General features: G+C 37.1%; 1 protein-coding gene across 34 annotated transcripts in view; it reads left to right on the top strand.

Moving 5' to 3' along the window:
* RIMS2 (regulating synaptic membrane exocytosis 2) overlaps positions 1 to 16,859 on the top strand; it is a 597,279-nt gene that overhangs the window by 557,785 nt on the left and 22,635 nt on the right. Inside the window, exon 1 of one of the 34 annotated variants that reach the window (XM_012809718.1) lies at positions 9,301 to 9,742. The exons of the other annotated variants lie outside the window; for them this stretch is intronic. Within the exon in view, the coding sequence (XP_012665172.1) occupies positions 9,601 to 9,742 (142 nt within the window). The 5' untranslated portion in view covers positions 9,301 to 9,600. Of the gene's footprint in view, positions 1 to 9,300; positions 9,743 to 16,859 lie in introns of those variants that run through there. 34 annotated transcript variants of the gene reach the window in all.

The following is a 16,859-nucleotide window of genomic DNA, read 5'->3' as shown; positions in this document are numbered from 1 at the left end:
AAAAAAAAAAAAAAAAAAATATTTGGGAGAAAGTGTATAAAACAAAATTTTATGTATTAGGCAGACATAATATCTAAAACCTTTAAAATTAAGCCATAGGAAAAGCCTAGTATAGGAACCAGAAAAGTTTTTACAGGTATTCTTATAGTATGTTAAACACTGTTGTTGACATGACTGTCAAAAATTATTTCATTAGTATAATTTTTAAACATAGAAAACATAATTTGTACAATTTTTAAATAATTATTAGGAGCATTATAGAAATGAATACATGTTGAGAGTAGATTCTCATTAGAGTTATTTAGATTCCAACATTCTTTTACATTTTTCTTGACAGACTCCACTATGGAGAAAAATGGTTGTTTTCTTTTACAAAAATTTCTATTAATACAAATGAAGTAATTTTGTGGAGGTAAAGAGGAGCTTAAATTAGAGAAGGGCACCTCCCTTCTGTCATTCATGTTGAAAGTTCACCCATAGGGGGGTCATGATTTGGATAAGTCCCAAGTAATCAAAGATCAGAGTAATTGCCAGAGTGACACAGTAAAGTTGAGATGGGACTCAGATCTAAGCATAAGGTTAGTGGAACTTCAGCTCTACAAAGGACTGAGGCACACTGTCTGAGAAGGGTGACAAGGGATTGTTCACCCTCTGCTATGATAATTTTACTTCAGAAAATTCAGTTCTTTAAATGACTGTAGAAGGCAGAAAACTAACCTTTTCGTCAGCTAATCTTAGGGAAAGGGTTGAGTATGGGGGGTATGATAGTTTTTCTCATTCACGCTGTTCCTTCTACCTGAAAGACCTCTAATTCATTTCTGTCTTTACCTATAAACTCCTGTTTATCCTTTAGGTCTCATAATCAAAGGAACTTCTTCAGAAAAGTCTTCTACCTTCTGACTTTCCCAAACGCCAGTCTCAATTAAGTCTTCTTATGAACAGTGGTTTTCCTTCATAGTATTCCTAATATAATTATGAGTTAATTTTGTTGATTATTTGTAAATGTCTGTCAACTTCCTGAGGAAAAGGACTCATTTGTTCATCATTTTACTCACAGGCTGAGAAAATATCTAAGAAATAGTAATGCTCAGTTAGTATTTGTCAAACAGATAGAAAGGAGATGAATGTGTGGATGAACAGACAGTGTTATGCAGAAGACTCACAGCAAATTGAATGGCTTTGGGGTTTGCTAACTTGGTTATATTTTAGGCTATATATCATGGATCAAGACTTCTGGCTCCTCCCCAAATGTCTTTTCACAGTTTGTTGTGAAACATGGGGAAGGGGGCTAGTATGCAAAACCAATGTGAAACACTACTCCGTTAGTAAGCTGAGTTGCAAGTTGTAAGGTGTTGCCATGTTGACATTCAGATTATATAGCAATGGTCAGGAAGCATTATGGCATATTCCCTTGATTAGAGCACATACTGGGTCGCCTCTCTTTGTAACTACTTGTATTTATGAGAAAGTTTCTGAATTACACCACACTTCTGCCTCTTACTGAGACATAGTCCTCTGTCTTGTTAGACCTGAGCCACCCACCTCATTGTGGGAGTGCCAAGGAAGCACATTATATGGAACCATTTTGAATTGAATTTTAGGGGAAAAATATGTTTCATCTGCATTATTTCCTGTGAAGTTTCATATTAATGAGACAGATGAATTGTTAGTGAAAGGCCACTGTAACACAGAGTCCCCTAAGTAGGAGTCAGCTGATGATGAGTTGCTTAGTTTGGTTCTTGAGTTGACCAGTTTGCACACAATATTAACTGTTTACCAAATGTACTGAGCTACAAATAGAACCGCCTGCAGGCAGCAGTTCACTTATAACCAATCTAGGTGATGTTTGACCTAGATCTGTATGTCATGAATGTTTTCATGGGCTCTTTTTCTCCGAATATGCTATGAATCCTGTGGGTTTTTTTTTAAATGCTGTGATAGAAACCTCACTCTTCTCAGTCTTTAATACATGTAGGTAGCTTTGTTACAAATCTTGTGTCTTCATACATGCATATAATGAAAAATAAAGTGTTTGCCATTTGAAAAGTCAACTGGACAGTCAAATCAAAACATCTATAAAAAATGTTAAAATTTCTATTTTTCCATCAGCATGGTACTAAGCAGAATAACCACTTATATCCAACCAATATATAACTTAGTTGAACAGCATGGTAATAATAAAAAGGTCTTTATTGCCATATATCTTACAATGGATATACGAAGCTTAGCCACCAAAGGAAAATAAAAAATAGGAATAAATAGGACATAGACTTAATTGTGATTAAGGGAATCCTTTGGTTTTCTATTTATACCTAATATTAATCAAGTCACATTAATCAAGTAAATGAATAAATGGAAAATGAATGAATATGACGAAGTTTAAATACACACGCTTTTACAAATACTGCATAAAGTTATTAGCATTGGTACCTGAAACTTAGATAAAATTTTAGATCTTGCCATATATTTGTGTGCAATATTTACACCCACAAAATTTCAAGGTGCTGTTTATCTCATAATGATATGAGAAGATCCTAGGTGATGTTCCTCTAGAATTCCAAAGAAATTATAGTAGAAGAATGTTTCTTCTTTTTTCTAAAATGTTTGAGGATGTTATTCTAACATTACTATGAAGTCTTTGTCTAAGGTTATCACAAAGCTGGAGCATTGCTTAGAATAGTGGAGCAGTATGCTGGAGTGGGGAGTTTGTCAAACTTGGAAACTGTCATTGCCACTGCCACTGCCCTAGAGAGACTGGGAAAATGAGAGCGCTCATGAGAAGCCCAAACCCTTATGCATTTTCAAAGATCTAAAATAGGCATAGATAATTGTTATTATGGTCAGGGTAGAGAGACTTCTATTTTTAATTTCCTTCATCCCTATTTTTTGCCTACCAGACATCCTTCAAGGTCCAGTTCAGGTATCTCTTGTTCTGTGAAGCTTTCTTTCACCCATCTAAGTAGAGTTAATCATTCTCTATTTTAGGTCACTGAAGTACCTAAAACTTACAACAAATATGCCACAATATTGCATTTATTTGCTTTTCTTGTCTGCTTTCCTCCCTATCTCTTACCACCAGACTCTGAAATCCTTGAGGGCCAAGCCCATGTTTTGTGTATATTTTACCCAAAGATCCTTGAAAAGGGTCTGGCATATGATGCTTAATAAATATCTGAATAAATGAAGGAAACTGTAGGCCATCATACATTAGTAAAGGAACTATCTAAATGACTGAAACATAATGGTATCTTACGTACCTTTCTCTACCCTGGCCCTTAACAGGTTTCCCTAAATGTCTCTCCTTCTATCCAATCTGTGTTTGGATCATACTTAATCTTAACTATGAAATAAAGTATTTCCTTTTTATATGAATTTTATTAAAATGATGTTTCACATGATTTTAAAACTTATACAGATGGTATATAGAAGGTATGAACATTCTAAATTTTGGATGTATCCAAATTTTTGGCTTATGATCGACTCTATTTCATTTTTGGAAATATATTTTTATGGGTGAATAAATACCAATGAATTGCAAATCTCATGAATGTGTATTTCCTGTCTTTTCTGGAGGCTGAATTGTTCATGTGATTTTGGCTGAAGTCATATCCACACACTAACTCCTAAAACTTCTTGAGGACCTTCTGTAAGAGTTTTAGATTCCTAGTGATAGCTATATAAATATTTATATAAATTATAAATATACCATATAATAGAACTACCGTGCTAAAAGTCTCTTATTCTGGATGGAAAAACAGATTTTATTGGCTGTGCTATTGCCTAATTACTAATCTCAGTAGGTTCTCCTAAACTGTGTCACTTATCACTTACAAGTATGGATTATGGAGTCAGAGGCATGGGTTCAAATCCTGCGTTTGCTACTTATGATATTAGACAAATTACTTTAGAATGCTGTGGATCAGACTTCATGGGCTTATTTCTGGTTTTATTTCTTAATAACTTCTGTGATCTTGGGCCAGAGACATCCTCATTTTGTCTTGGTTTCCTCATGTATCTGATTAGTGTATTAATAATATTTTCTACCTCATAGGGTTATATGTTTATTAAATGAGTTTATGTGCTCATATATGAAGTTATTTAGAAAAAACCCTCACTTATTATAACTGAGATATAAGTGTTAGCATTATTCCACCAGAGTGTGAGTTCCTTGAGGGTAGGGGTTTCTGCCCATCTTTGTTCCTTGCTGTATCCCCAGTGACTAGAATAGCGCCTATCATGTGTTGAGTGCTCAACAAATATTTTTGAATAATATGCCTAAATTGTCTTGTCTGTGAAATGGGAATAATGAGAGTAACCACCTTATAGCAGGTTTATAAAAATGAAGTGAGCTAATATATATGAACATAAAGTTGGCTGTTAGTATTATGATGAAGGGCCATAATTAATATTAGAGTCCAAATATTCTTTTCCTGTATTATCTAGCTATTTTCCTTTTATGATTCATGATCTTCAGGATTTTTCCCCCTTCATTCCTCTTTCAATTATTATCACTATTTTTTTACCCTAATCAATAAATTTATGTGCTATTTCCATGGGTATATTCTGAGATAAGGGCAAATATCACTATAAATTTAATTGCAGAAATAATGAAAATGGTGATTATTTAATTTTTCTTTTTTGCCTTCTCATGCTCTAAATATCTTTTGACTTCATTAACTTTTGTGCAAGTTTTAGATTGCTGGCTACTAAAACGTAACATCTATTCCTCACTTTCAAAATTGCTGAGTAAAAACCAAAATACTTTGGAAACAGAAATCAGAAAAGCTTAAAATTTATTTGTACCATGTTGACATAAAACTTGGGGTGGGGGACAAGTTTGTATATTTTGTATTTCGTATTTAGGTCAAAGGTAATTGTCGAATACTATTAAATACCTTTTTTTTTGAGAAAGAGTCTCACTATGTTGCCCTCAGTAGAGTGCTGTGGCATCACAGCTCACAGCCACCTCAAACTCTTAGGCTTAAGTGATTCTCTTGCATCAGCCTCCCAAGTAGCTGGGACTACAGGCGCTTACCACAACGCCCAGCTATTTTTTGTTGCAGTTGTCATTAATGTTTAGCTGGTCCAGGCTGTGTTTGAACCCTCCAGCCTCCATGTATGTGGCTGACGCTATAACCACTGTGCTACGGGCGCCGAGCCTACTATTACATACCTTTAGCAACTGAAGTCAGTATGGAAATGTCAACTTAATGGACATAAATTAAATGCAAAAATAGTTTGTTACAACGAAAAATAAAAATAAAGTAAAATAATGTATAATTATAAGAGTTGGTTTTCAAGAAACCAAACCAAAATATATCCACAAGTATTTCTGTTTAGCATAGAATTATTTGCTATAAAAAAGAATGATTCAGGAGACAAAGGTAATTTATATCAGTTGAAAAGATTCTTACATCAGTCTTCACAACTAATGAAACCTTGAGTTACCAAGAACAAGTATGTATCAAGAGGAAAGAAGTTATTTCAGTCTGCAACTTGGTTTATAACCTTATCCTGAGCAATTCTTGTCTCTTTAAGCAACCAGCCTCTTCTGAGTTAACAGGAAAACAAATTGTGAAGAAGTAACTATTTCTTTTTCTCTTTCTTTTTTAGCATATTCACCTCTGGGCCTTATTGCCTATTTTTTCCACTACTTACAAGAAGGGCTTACTTTCTCTGCCCTTCCTTTGGTACTAACCATCAGTTTGCATTCTCCTCCTCATCACCTGGATCATTTCTAGAACAGAAATGGGCCAGCCTGCCAAAGGTGCAACTGTGTTCCTAATAGAACTAAAGTGCTCTAGACAGCAGATAACTACTTCATGTAACAACCTTTTTGTGCATTTACCTAAATGACCGGGCCTCTATTTCAGGTGTATACTGATCTAGCATACTATAAAACTTTTGTGATTTTTTAAAAACTATTACACATATACATAATCAACTTTTAACTTTCTATCCTTGTTAGAATTGGTGGGATCAAAATACATGTATAGTTTTGCAACATTGATAAAAGGCAAATATACGTTTAACATTGGTATATAGTTAGAATAAGCATTATGGTTTTAAAGATGGATTGTTAATATTTATTTATTTTGTCCAAGTAATTTACTGTTAAGTTCAAATCATATCTACCACCTATTTTTTATATATGTGGTATAAGACATCTGTAATATGGTATCTAAGGCAGTGTACCTGAAATCAGACAATCTGAGTTTGAGTCTTGCTCTGCCACTTTCTAGATATGCAAGTCATTTAATACGGTTTATTTGCTCGTCTACAAAGAGATAATGATGGCATTCTCTCATGATTTATATAAGAATTAAGTGGTAAAATTTGTGCAATGCATTCTATAAATTCTGAAGTATAGTATATCCATAAAATATCTAACATAATCTATAAAATGTGCTAGTACATATTCATCAAATACATGTAACATACTATGGTGTATGCAGGTTATATCTGTTTATCTTCAAAAAGATGATTTTCTTTTTTAAGGCTATCTTTTGCTTTTAGAAGGCAATATATTGTGTATATTTGTGACTTACTTTTTCTCTAATTATCCTTGGCTGATAAAAAAGTTAATAATTTGGCTCAAGGAGTAGAGTGCCATCCCCATATACTGGGGGTGGTGGGTTCAAGCCCATCCCCGGCCAAAACTGCAAAAAATAATAATAATAATAATTTGGAATAGGGGATTATAATGATTCTAGACTTGGAATCTTTTATATAATAAAACTATGTAGTTGCCTATTATTAGAGAACTACATCCAAAATTACATATACAATATGCATATTCTGATAGGGAGGAATGCCTGGCTACAGGCTAATCAGTAGTTTATTTTTATGTACATTTTTTAAATTCCTTAGGGGGTGACACTACTTGTATTAGAATGGAACAAGGAATAGTAAATCAATATATTAAAATATATAAACCAGAAATATTATTTAAATGACATTATTATACATCTATTATACATTCCTATGTACATCTTATAGAAAAAAGTAGAATTCTAAATTTTCTCAGTAAGATCAGCATATTGCACAAGCTATTGTTCAAGACTAGAAGTCTCTGGCCATTATTGTGGTCTGTCTCTCTGGTACCTGTATATCAGCACTTTATTTAATGCTTTTTTCTCCTAAATACGGTGATTTGCTTCCTTCTTTCCCTCTCATTCTGTCTACTCCTCCTTGTACCATTTTTCTGTCCCTCATGTATATCTATAAGATCCTGGGGACAAAAAACCATTAAGCTTCCAAAGACAAACTTGTCCTGCGACTGCAGGAGAGAAGTGACGCTCATGTCCAAATAGATGCACCTGGGCTACTCCAGACTGACCTCTTGGCACCTTGAAGCCAGGTCATTGGCACAGGGAAGGCAGGACCCAGGCAGCTCAAGCCTACTGACTGATTTAGTTCCTAGACTCTCCAACCCTATGAAGCTACTAGAAGAAACGCAAGGTATCCCTTTCCAAAATGACTTCCAATGATAGTTATCATTTATGTACCAAACCAAAGGTTTGCATCCACCCCACCCAATTTATTTCTTTAAGATTTGACAGTCCCAGTCCCTCTTTCTGGATACTTTCCTCCTTATCTGAAGTTAGGAATATCCTATTAAAAAGTACTCAAATTTTTCTAACCAAGTAACTTATGTCTTAGGAGGATCTGACTCATAAACCACACCTTCTCCAAACATAATTGGATTTGTATGGCAACAGCTGTTGCCTCTTGTTATCCTTTGTCTTCTTCTGGCAAATATCCTAATATCCTACCTTTAAAAGAAGGTAAATATAAAAAAGATTTGAAAGCCGCTAGTGTCACTCCTTCTGACCAAGAGAAAATGACAAGTATTCCTGGAAATAAAATGTTTTACTCTTCAATCTAAATTTCTTTTTATATAAAATAAGTGTTTTTACATAAATTCATGAATTAATGAAATTATAAATTTATTTATAATTTCATAAATTCATGTTTTTTATATTTTTTCAAAAGTGAGAAGCACCTTGTACATCATAACTCTGTACATGCGTGCACCCACACATATTCATGAAATAATACTGCAATTCATGCACTAACCACATGAGCTGAAATTCAATATTGTATTTCATTTTATTTTTTTAAGTGCTAAGCAAAACCTGGTAAGTTATTTTCATGATTCACAAAAAAAATATTGTGACCCATACTTTTAAAAATATTAGATAACTTGCGATAAACACCTTTTGGTTCTAAAATTCTAATTCTCTATACTAAGAGCTCAATTAATATTAATTGAGTGAGCATTTGGATCTTTCAGTCCATCAAGCAAAAAACTAGTACATATATAGTACCTGGGAAATATTCATTGAATAAAAGAACCATTTCATATTGTACAATTTACATTTTACTAAACACTTTTGAAATCCCCTACTAAACACACCTAGTAATCATGCTTTGAAGTGATTCGGACTGGAATCTTTGTATTTGACATTCCAATCTCTATAGCTAGAGAAACTCAAGGGTTGAGTGACTTTTCTCAGCTTACAAAAAGTGGGGCAGTCCTTTGACTCCTAGTGAAATGGGATTAAAGTTGCTTTATGTTCTGGAATAGAGATTTTGTGTTTGCAGCATCCGTCCTGTAATGTTACTTATGAACTGCTTTGTTCTACTATGTCTGCTTTGTTTCCAAATTTATGTTAAGAGGATGTTACCATTTATTTAGATGTTAAGCCTTACAATGTTTGTCGTCATTCCTAGCAACAATGGGCAGCAGGTTATTTACCTTGGAGAAAGAAAGCATTAAAAATTCCTGAAATTAAAGCAAAATTGATATAGACCGTCAACTTTGCTTTTTCAGTATTGGTGTTTATCAGTTCATTTTTTAAAAGCCCTTTTTTCCTCTCTGTTGACTTTTTACCTTTTTAATAAAGAGAGTTTTTAAAAAGTTGAATTGTAGGTTCTCATGAAACTTGTTAAAAATTGGGGAGCCCGTGTGTTAATACTGAAAGAAAATGTCAATACTACTTGCCTGTCTGTGCTTGAGGAGAGTTAATTGTTAGGTGAAGCTGAGGAAAGAGAAAGTGACTACTAAAAATTTACCTGCGATATTATGTATCAAAGATGCTCAACTTAAACTTCCTTAACCACGCGGAGGGACGAGGAGCTCTCAGGAGCTACGTGGGGCAGCTACGTAAAACCTGAGGCACGCCCGGGAGCTGCCAGCCCCGCCGAGGTGCCACCGCCGCGCCGCCACCTCCCCTCGGGCCGCTGATTGGCGGGGACCACAGCATCAGCAGCATCTCCTGCGAGGGGAGGGCGAGACCAGCAGCTCCAGCCTCCAGGATCCTCAGCTCCCTCCTGGGCGAGACTTCACTGCCAGCAGCCGCTTCTGCGCCCGCCACCGCCTCCTTGTAACCCCTCCCAGCAAAGTAGAGGTCTTGGCAGCCGGGAAAGCCGCGTCTGCTGCGGGGCGGCTCCGGGAGCCGGGGGCCAGAGTTTTAGGGTCCTGCGGCACCGATCCGGCCCCTGGCTCACCGGTCCAGGAACCTCCGCGTTCGCCGCCCTCCAGCCGCCAAGACGCCGCGTATCTTGTACCGCGGGAAAAGCGGGTCCTCGTCCAAGATGGGCCGGCAGGGCTTAGGGGGTGCCGGCGCCGCGGGGCGCTCCATGCAGCGCTCCCAGAGCCGGAGCAGCCTTTCTGCCTCCTTCGAGGCGCTGGCCGGTTACTTTCCCTGCATGAACTCTCTGGAGGAGGAAGAAGGAGGTGAGACACCTATGCCCGCGTAGTTGGTGTCTCTGTTTAAGTCTCCGAGAGTCGGTGGCCGGAGGGTTGGCTGGGTCAGAGAGGATGCCACGTGCAGTGCCCTAAGCCCTGGACTCTCCAGGACTGTGCGGGGGGCGAGTCCCCCGGAGCGCGCAAGCTGAGCGGAGTTCTGCTTAACCGGGTGTTTGGAGAGCTCTGCAGGCGCCCACTTGGGAAAATAGTCAAGTTGCGTTAGCAAGTGCTTGGAAGTTGTATGAGGATGTAGACTGGCGGGAGGCAAGGTGCCTCCTGGATGCACCCCGCTCTGTCGGGATTTTAGCGTTTGGCCTTAAAGACAGAAATACTTGAAAACTAAAGGCAAAGGCAGCAGCAAAACTTTGAGGAGGGCATCTCCCCGCTGGGTGGGGAAATGGCATCCATGGGGCCACATGTGGGCTTCTGGGATCCTGGAGTGCGGCCTTTTGACTGAATCCAAATTTCACAGAATAAATCCTTTTATTAAAGAGATTCCTTCTGTGACGTTTGGCTTCGGCGGAGGGGCCCCACTTGGAGATCTGGTGGAGGGCTACTTGTGGCCTTGAGGCGGCAGGTTCCTCACCCCTACAGGAGGGTTGATTATACAAGGCGAGATTGTGCTGTGGACCCTTGAAATTTTGTTCACAAGGCGCGATGCCATGAAGCTGCCATGATTGTCTGTCTCTGGTGTTTGAGTGGCTCCATTGCATTTAAGCTAATGGGGAAAAATGTGGAGGACTCGCCATTTTAAACTTTTCACCAGGTGGTTAGAGTGCTTCATACAGTTTTGAATAACAGTACATCTATTTTCTTTGAGGAAAACTTTCCTGTAAGATTTAACAATACTGAAAATATAATTTATAAATTAAAGTGAGAATTAAGTGGTAAATAATGACCTCCCAACATTTGAAATACTATTTATTAATTTATTGATATGCTATTTTCAAACTATTCATCTTTAGACATATATCCACAGTAAGTTATTGTGATGTTAACCCTGTTATTGTATGATAATCCTGTGATAGGATTTGTTTTGCCTTTATTCTGTGAACGTCAATGACTTTTTCTCAGGAGATATGTAGTGAGGTCTGATTTTGAGACCTGCTTATGAAAACAGGCCAAAATAAAGTTCCCCTCCCTCCCCAATTTTCCCTGAAGGGAGGAAAAAAAGTGGAGGGTGGAGGATTAATAATATGTTTAAATGTGGTCTTCAAATTAATTTGTTAGTTAGAGCTACCCAGGTTTTTTCTAGCTTGTTGCAATCTCAATTTGATATAAATCAACCCAGGTTTAGCAGTAAGGTCCTTCCCTATATAAACATTACTTAATTTTCATACTAGTCCTTTGCTGTTTTTGTTTGTACATTTCACTTGTTTTCTATAATTAAATATTTAAAATTCTAGTAAAAGTAAGTCAATAAATTGATATATTAAATTGAGTAAATACATAATTGTAATTGTAGCTGAAACTTTTCGGACTTATCATTAGCTAGTATTCTGTACTCTTCCAGGCTCACAACCTGATGAGACAGTACATTTGGCATCCCAACCATTTTACAAATGAAGAAAGAGTCAGGGAGAGGTTCAGGAACTTGCCCAGGGTCACCCAGTTAGTAGGTAACAGAGTCAGCGTTTGAACTCAGGCAGTTAGCAACACAACCTATGCACTCAGCTTCCAAACAGTACTACATTATTATTTGTGTATATTTGGCCATGTTCACATACCTAATAAGCAGTGAGGCTAGAACTAAACAGGTATGCCTGAAATACCTATTTCATACCTATTATGAACTATTGCACAACTTTGAAGTTTTACACAAGTCTTCAGTCTTTAGTTAGCTTTAGATATCATTTTTCTTTAAATTATAACTAGGATTATTGGATTTACAAAATATAATCCTGAAAGGCTTTTGGAGACAGCAAAAGAAACTTACCTAAATATGAAAATTATTCACAATTTAAAGTACATTTGCCTACCCTTGGCTCATACAGACTAATCCCAAAGGAAATTCCTACATCTACAAATGGGAAATTGGAACAGATTTCTGTCCCATAATATGGCTTCTTGAGTTGCCAAGACAAAAGATGTTATATGGAATACAGCATTTTTTAAAGTTAACCACATAGGTCTTTACTAGTAACTAAGGAGAAGACTCATAAACGAGAGGTCTTTCCACTGGCTTATAGTCATTTTGAAAGTCCTGAGATTTTTGGAGATATTTCAACATACCCTACAGAATTATGACACTTAGAAATCATTGGCCTGATGCTGTGCTTCTCTATAATTTTTTTCTAGTAAGACACCCACACAGGACATTTGAAAGTCATAGGGATAACATACTCAGGAATATGTTATTATAGTCATAACTGTGAAACCCATTATCATTTATAAAGAAAGTAAATTTGTCCCTCTGTATGATTTTCATGCAGGTTGAGAGCAGTGCTCTGTTAACCAGTGTGATTCAGCTAAATTTACCGATCAATTCAGTAAGCCAGTCTGATTTTAAAGCTAGTCTTTTTAGAAATATGCAATAGGTAGATAATTGCAAATGCACCTGCCTCCCAGTACCATATCCAGAGTTCATTCTTATATAGCATACATAGGCATTACCTACGCCTTTCCACACAAAAGGTGCTGAGAAGTCTATGGAGAGACAATATTATTTTCATTCATTCATCATTCATTCACTCAAAAATATTTATTAATGTTTGATGTGATCATAGCTATGAATCTCTGAGTTAGGTGGATATGCTGTCTACCCTCTTAGAGCTTACAGTCTAATGGAAATACAGACAGAAATAGAATAACTATTTTAATAATAACTGTGAGAAGTGTTGGGAAGGCCAAGACATGGTGCAGTTGGAGATTATAAGAAACCTAATTTAGGAGTTACAGAAGGGTACCTCGAGAAAGTGAGAGTTAAACATCGATTCAGGTGTCAGTGAAAACTCTGTTTCTCATGAACCCAGCTGGTATCAGTAGCCTCCCTCATACTTTCCATACAGTTTGCCCAGAATTCACAGCTAACTAGCAAGTGATGAAAGTAGGATCTAGATCCATCAGCTGTCTCTGGAGTTTATAATCTAACTACTCTATGTGTTATTTATTGTTATATTATATTGTCTTATAATGTGCCAAGGCCTCGAAGACCAAATATAATAATAAAAGTTATTTATTGTGCACCTTCTATGGGCCACAATCCTTTCATTTATGGTAATTATTTAAGGAAATTACTTTCCTCATTTTACATATGTGAAAACTGAAACTCAGAGAAGCTAAACAACTTGATCATAGATTATAAATCTCAGTGGAGTTGACATTAGTGAAGATGAAAGGGACATGCCCATGAGCAAAGTAAGTTAAGATTGTTGGCTCAGCAACTGTAGCTCAGTGGCTAGGGAGCCAGCCACATGCCAGAGTTGGTGGGTTCAAATCCAGCCTGGGCCTGCCAAACAACAGTGACAACTACAACAGCAAAATAGCCAGGCATTGTGGCAGGCACCTGTAGTCCCAGCTACTTGGGAGGCTGAGGCAAGAGAATTGCTTAAGCCTAAGAGTTTGAGGTTGCTGTGAGGTATGACACCACTGAACTCTACCCACAGCAACAGCTTGAGACTCTGTCTCAAAACAAACAAAAAAAAAGATTGTTGACTGGTCTTTGTGGCATTGTTTTTTTATACTTGCAGTTTTGTTTTTGTTTTTTAGAGGGTTTTTTGGCATCCTTGTCCTGGGGAGCATATTCCAGCTGTTTTCAGAATATCTGAATTTATTTTTTTAAACAAAAATAATAATAGTGCCTTACATGTTAACAGTTTATAAATTATGTTTGCTTATTTTGTCATTGAATCCTCTGAGATAAGAATCATTTTTACTATATAAACTACTTGGTCCCAACATTGAGTCTACCTTCATAATATAGAATGTTACTGTATAGAATTTTTAAACATTACATACAAACATAAGAAAGAAAAACTATTCAAAGGAAATGTTACCACAACCCACAGATCCAAGGGTAATTGGTTATGGCCGTGTAATGTAGAAAAATGGCAAATATGGTTTGGCAATCATACAGAAGAGATCCTATTAACTTAATACTACTTAAATGATAAATTAACTTACTTAATTTCATTTACATGCCACCATTTTCAAAATTAAATTATAGGAAAACTGAAAAATGGGACTAGTCTTTAAATCATCAGAAAACTGAACATAGATCCTTTACATGTGATAGTGAAGCTGTGAGGAATTAATATAAAAATGAACTAAATTGATTAGGAATAAGACCTAATTTAACTCTCACTCTTTTAGAGGCCATTCATCTGGTAAAAAGAGTATAAAGAGACATTATCTTATTCTAATCTTTGTATATAGTAAATAATATACTTAATTCCTTTTTTTTTTTTTTTTGGCTGGGGCTGGGTTTGAACCTGCCACCTCGGGTATGGGGCCAGCGCCCTACTCCTTTGAGCCACAGGTGCGGCCCTACACTTAATGCTTAATAATCAGTCCCATTTGATTTAAATTAATAAGAACTTTGCCCATACTCCACTAGAATAAAAAATTCTCCGTCTTACCTAATGCAGTAAGTATTACGTGTGTATTAATAACATCAGTATGTACTTCTACTATTCTTTTCACACTGAAAATCAGTATAACTGACTACCATCCATCCACTATATTTATTCTTTTTCTAAAATGTAATATGTAATCTAGACTTTTTAAAATGTAGCAATCACAGTTTTTGTGTATTTTCACAAAGCCATCATGGGGGCAGGACATGGATAGAAAATTATAGATGGTGCAGCGCCTATACCTCAGTTGGCAGGGCACTGGCCACATACACCTAGGGTGGCAGGTTCAAACCTGGCCTGGGCCTGCTAAGCAACGATGAAGTTGCAACTAAAAAATAGCTAGGTGTTGTGGTGGGTGTCTATAGTCCCAGCTACTTGGGAGGCTAAGGCAAGAGAATTGCTTAAGCCCAAGAGTTTGAGGTTGCTGTGAGCTGTGATGTCCCGGCACTCTACCCAGGGTGACAGCTTGAGACTCTGTTTCAAAAAGAAAAGAAAATTATAGGTGGCTGTGGATCTTTTTAAAGGGGATATTTTTTTTTCTTGATTATGATTGGGTACACGTAACAAATTTTCATAAATAAGTCCATAGATCTTCAATAGCAGCACAATATTTTTATATTAGATTTGCATTCTAGACAGGTAAGGTAGAAGCAAAGATTTTGGAATTAAGAAAAATAAAAGGGACAATTCCACTCAATGCTTATCAAATATTAATCTAAGATTCAGAATCTTTCACTGCTGCATGTTCAAATATTATCCTTAAAGTAATTTAAAACTTAAGTAAAACCCCAATTTGCTTTCACCCTTTAGCAGGTTCACCAAATTCAAAACCAATAAAGGAAATGAGTTTCCCTATAGAGACATCTTATGTATAATGACTTACAAAAGAAACCCACTAGACAGTTGAAATAGCAGCATCTCATTCCTACTGAGGACTGTGTTTTAATGTAAATATTCTCTGTTGTTATATAGGTCCTTAATATGGGTCAGACCAGACCATCCTATATATTTATTCTATCTAATGTGGTAATAGTTTTTGGTTGGGAAGGAGGGAGATTTACCTAATGCTATGTATTTATAATAAGATTATTTGAACATTTAAAGCTAACATAAAAATGAAAACAGGGTATTTATTTTAATGTGAATAATGCTTTATGCAAAGCTGCTTTATCAAACCTGTAAGCAGAAATCCTACCAGACCTCATGAGGGGCTGAAGTAGGATCCCCAAGGCTGTTGGGAAGCCATGAGCACTCTTTTTCCATTTCTTGCCATTGCCTGCATCTCTGCCTGGCTGCTTTGTTCCTTCTCAGCACCTAGCTCTCTCCCCTGCTCTGTTACCCAGACCATGTAGCCAGTAGAAAATGGCAGCTAGTGGCCTTCAGGTTTGCCTGTCAGACTTCCACCCACACTGCAAATTTTTCTTTTTTTCTTTCTGTGCCCTGAGCAGAGTGCAGTGGCGTCATAGCTCACTGCAACCTCAGATTCAGACTGTGAATGTCCTGCTGCCTCCTGAAGCCACTGAGATTACAGGCGCTTCCCGTGGCTCCCAGCTGGGTTTTTTCAATTTTTTTCATGAGTTGGGGTCTCACTCTGGCTCAGACAAGTCTCAAACTCATAAGCTCAAGCAATCCTCCCTCTTCAGCTTCACAGTGCTGGGATTACTCATTCCCAGTCCCGAATTCCCCAAATTGAGATTTCATTTACCCAGCTTGGTTCAATTCAATACCAAAAGGCAAAACAACGTATGTCAATTTAGTTGCCAACAAGGCATTTCTGTGGGCAGCTGGGAAGGGAAGCATTTGCAGACTTTGCCAAAGGTATCTGCTTTTGTCTGGATTATCAAAAACAAGAGAATTAAAGTATCATTTTTTTAAGATTTAGATCTTGTCTAATGAAAGGAATTTAGCTATTTAAAATAAAGTGATTGTGGCCAGATGCAGTGGTTCACACCTGTAATCCTAGCACTCTGGCAGGCCAAGGAGGGTGGATTGCCTGAGCTCACAGGTTCAAGACCAGCCTGAACCAGAGTGAGACCTCATCTCTTAAAAATAGGCAGGCATTGTGTGGGCACCTGTAGTCTCAGCCAGTTGGGAGGCTGAGGCAAAGAATCACTTGAGCCCAAGAGTTTGAGGTTGCTGTGAGCTATGATGCCACGGCACTCTACCCCAGGGCAGACTGAGTGAGACTCTGTCTCAAAAATAATAAAATAAAAAGTGATTGGTTGTTTCATTATTGTTCTTGTAAATCTGAGGCTAGGAAGGTAACATACATTAGTGAAGTAGGACAGGTGTAAGACAAAAGAGAAGGACAAGGACTCTGAAGAGCTGGGGAAGGCTTACCCATCCAGAAGGAATGAGGAACAGCTCATTGATGCTAAATTGAACATCAGCCCAAGGTTGGCAGATTCACTCTTCTTTTTTCCCCCAAAAGAAGCTATAAATCTGGTTGTTTATTTAAAACCTTTAAATCTTAAAATGTTGGCACTTGAATAAAAACTAATTTTTAAACATTATTTGGGCCAAACAAAACA

Source organism: Otolemur garnettii, unplaced genomic scaffold (genome assembly GCF_000181295.1).
Source record: "Otolemur garnettii isolate 467f Iridium unplaced genomic scaffold, OtoGar3 scaffold00004, whole genome shotgun sequence".
NCBI lineage: Eukaryota > Metazoa > Chordata > Mammalia > Primates > Galagidae > Otolemur > Otolemur garnettii.
The sequence above is the reverse complement of the archived record's forward strand: the minus strand, read 5'-3'. Positions and strand labels throughout refer to the sequence as shown.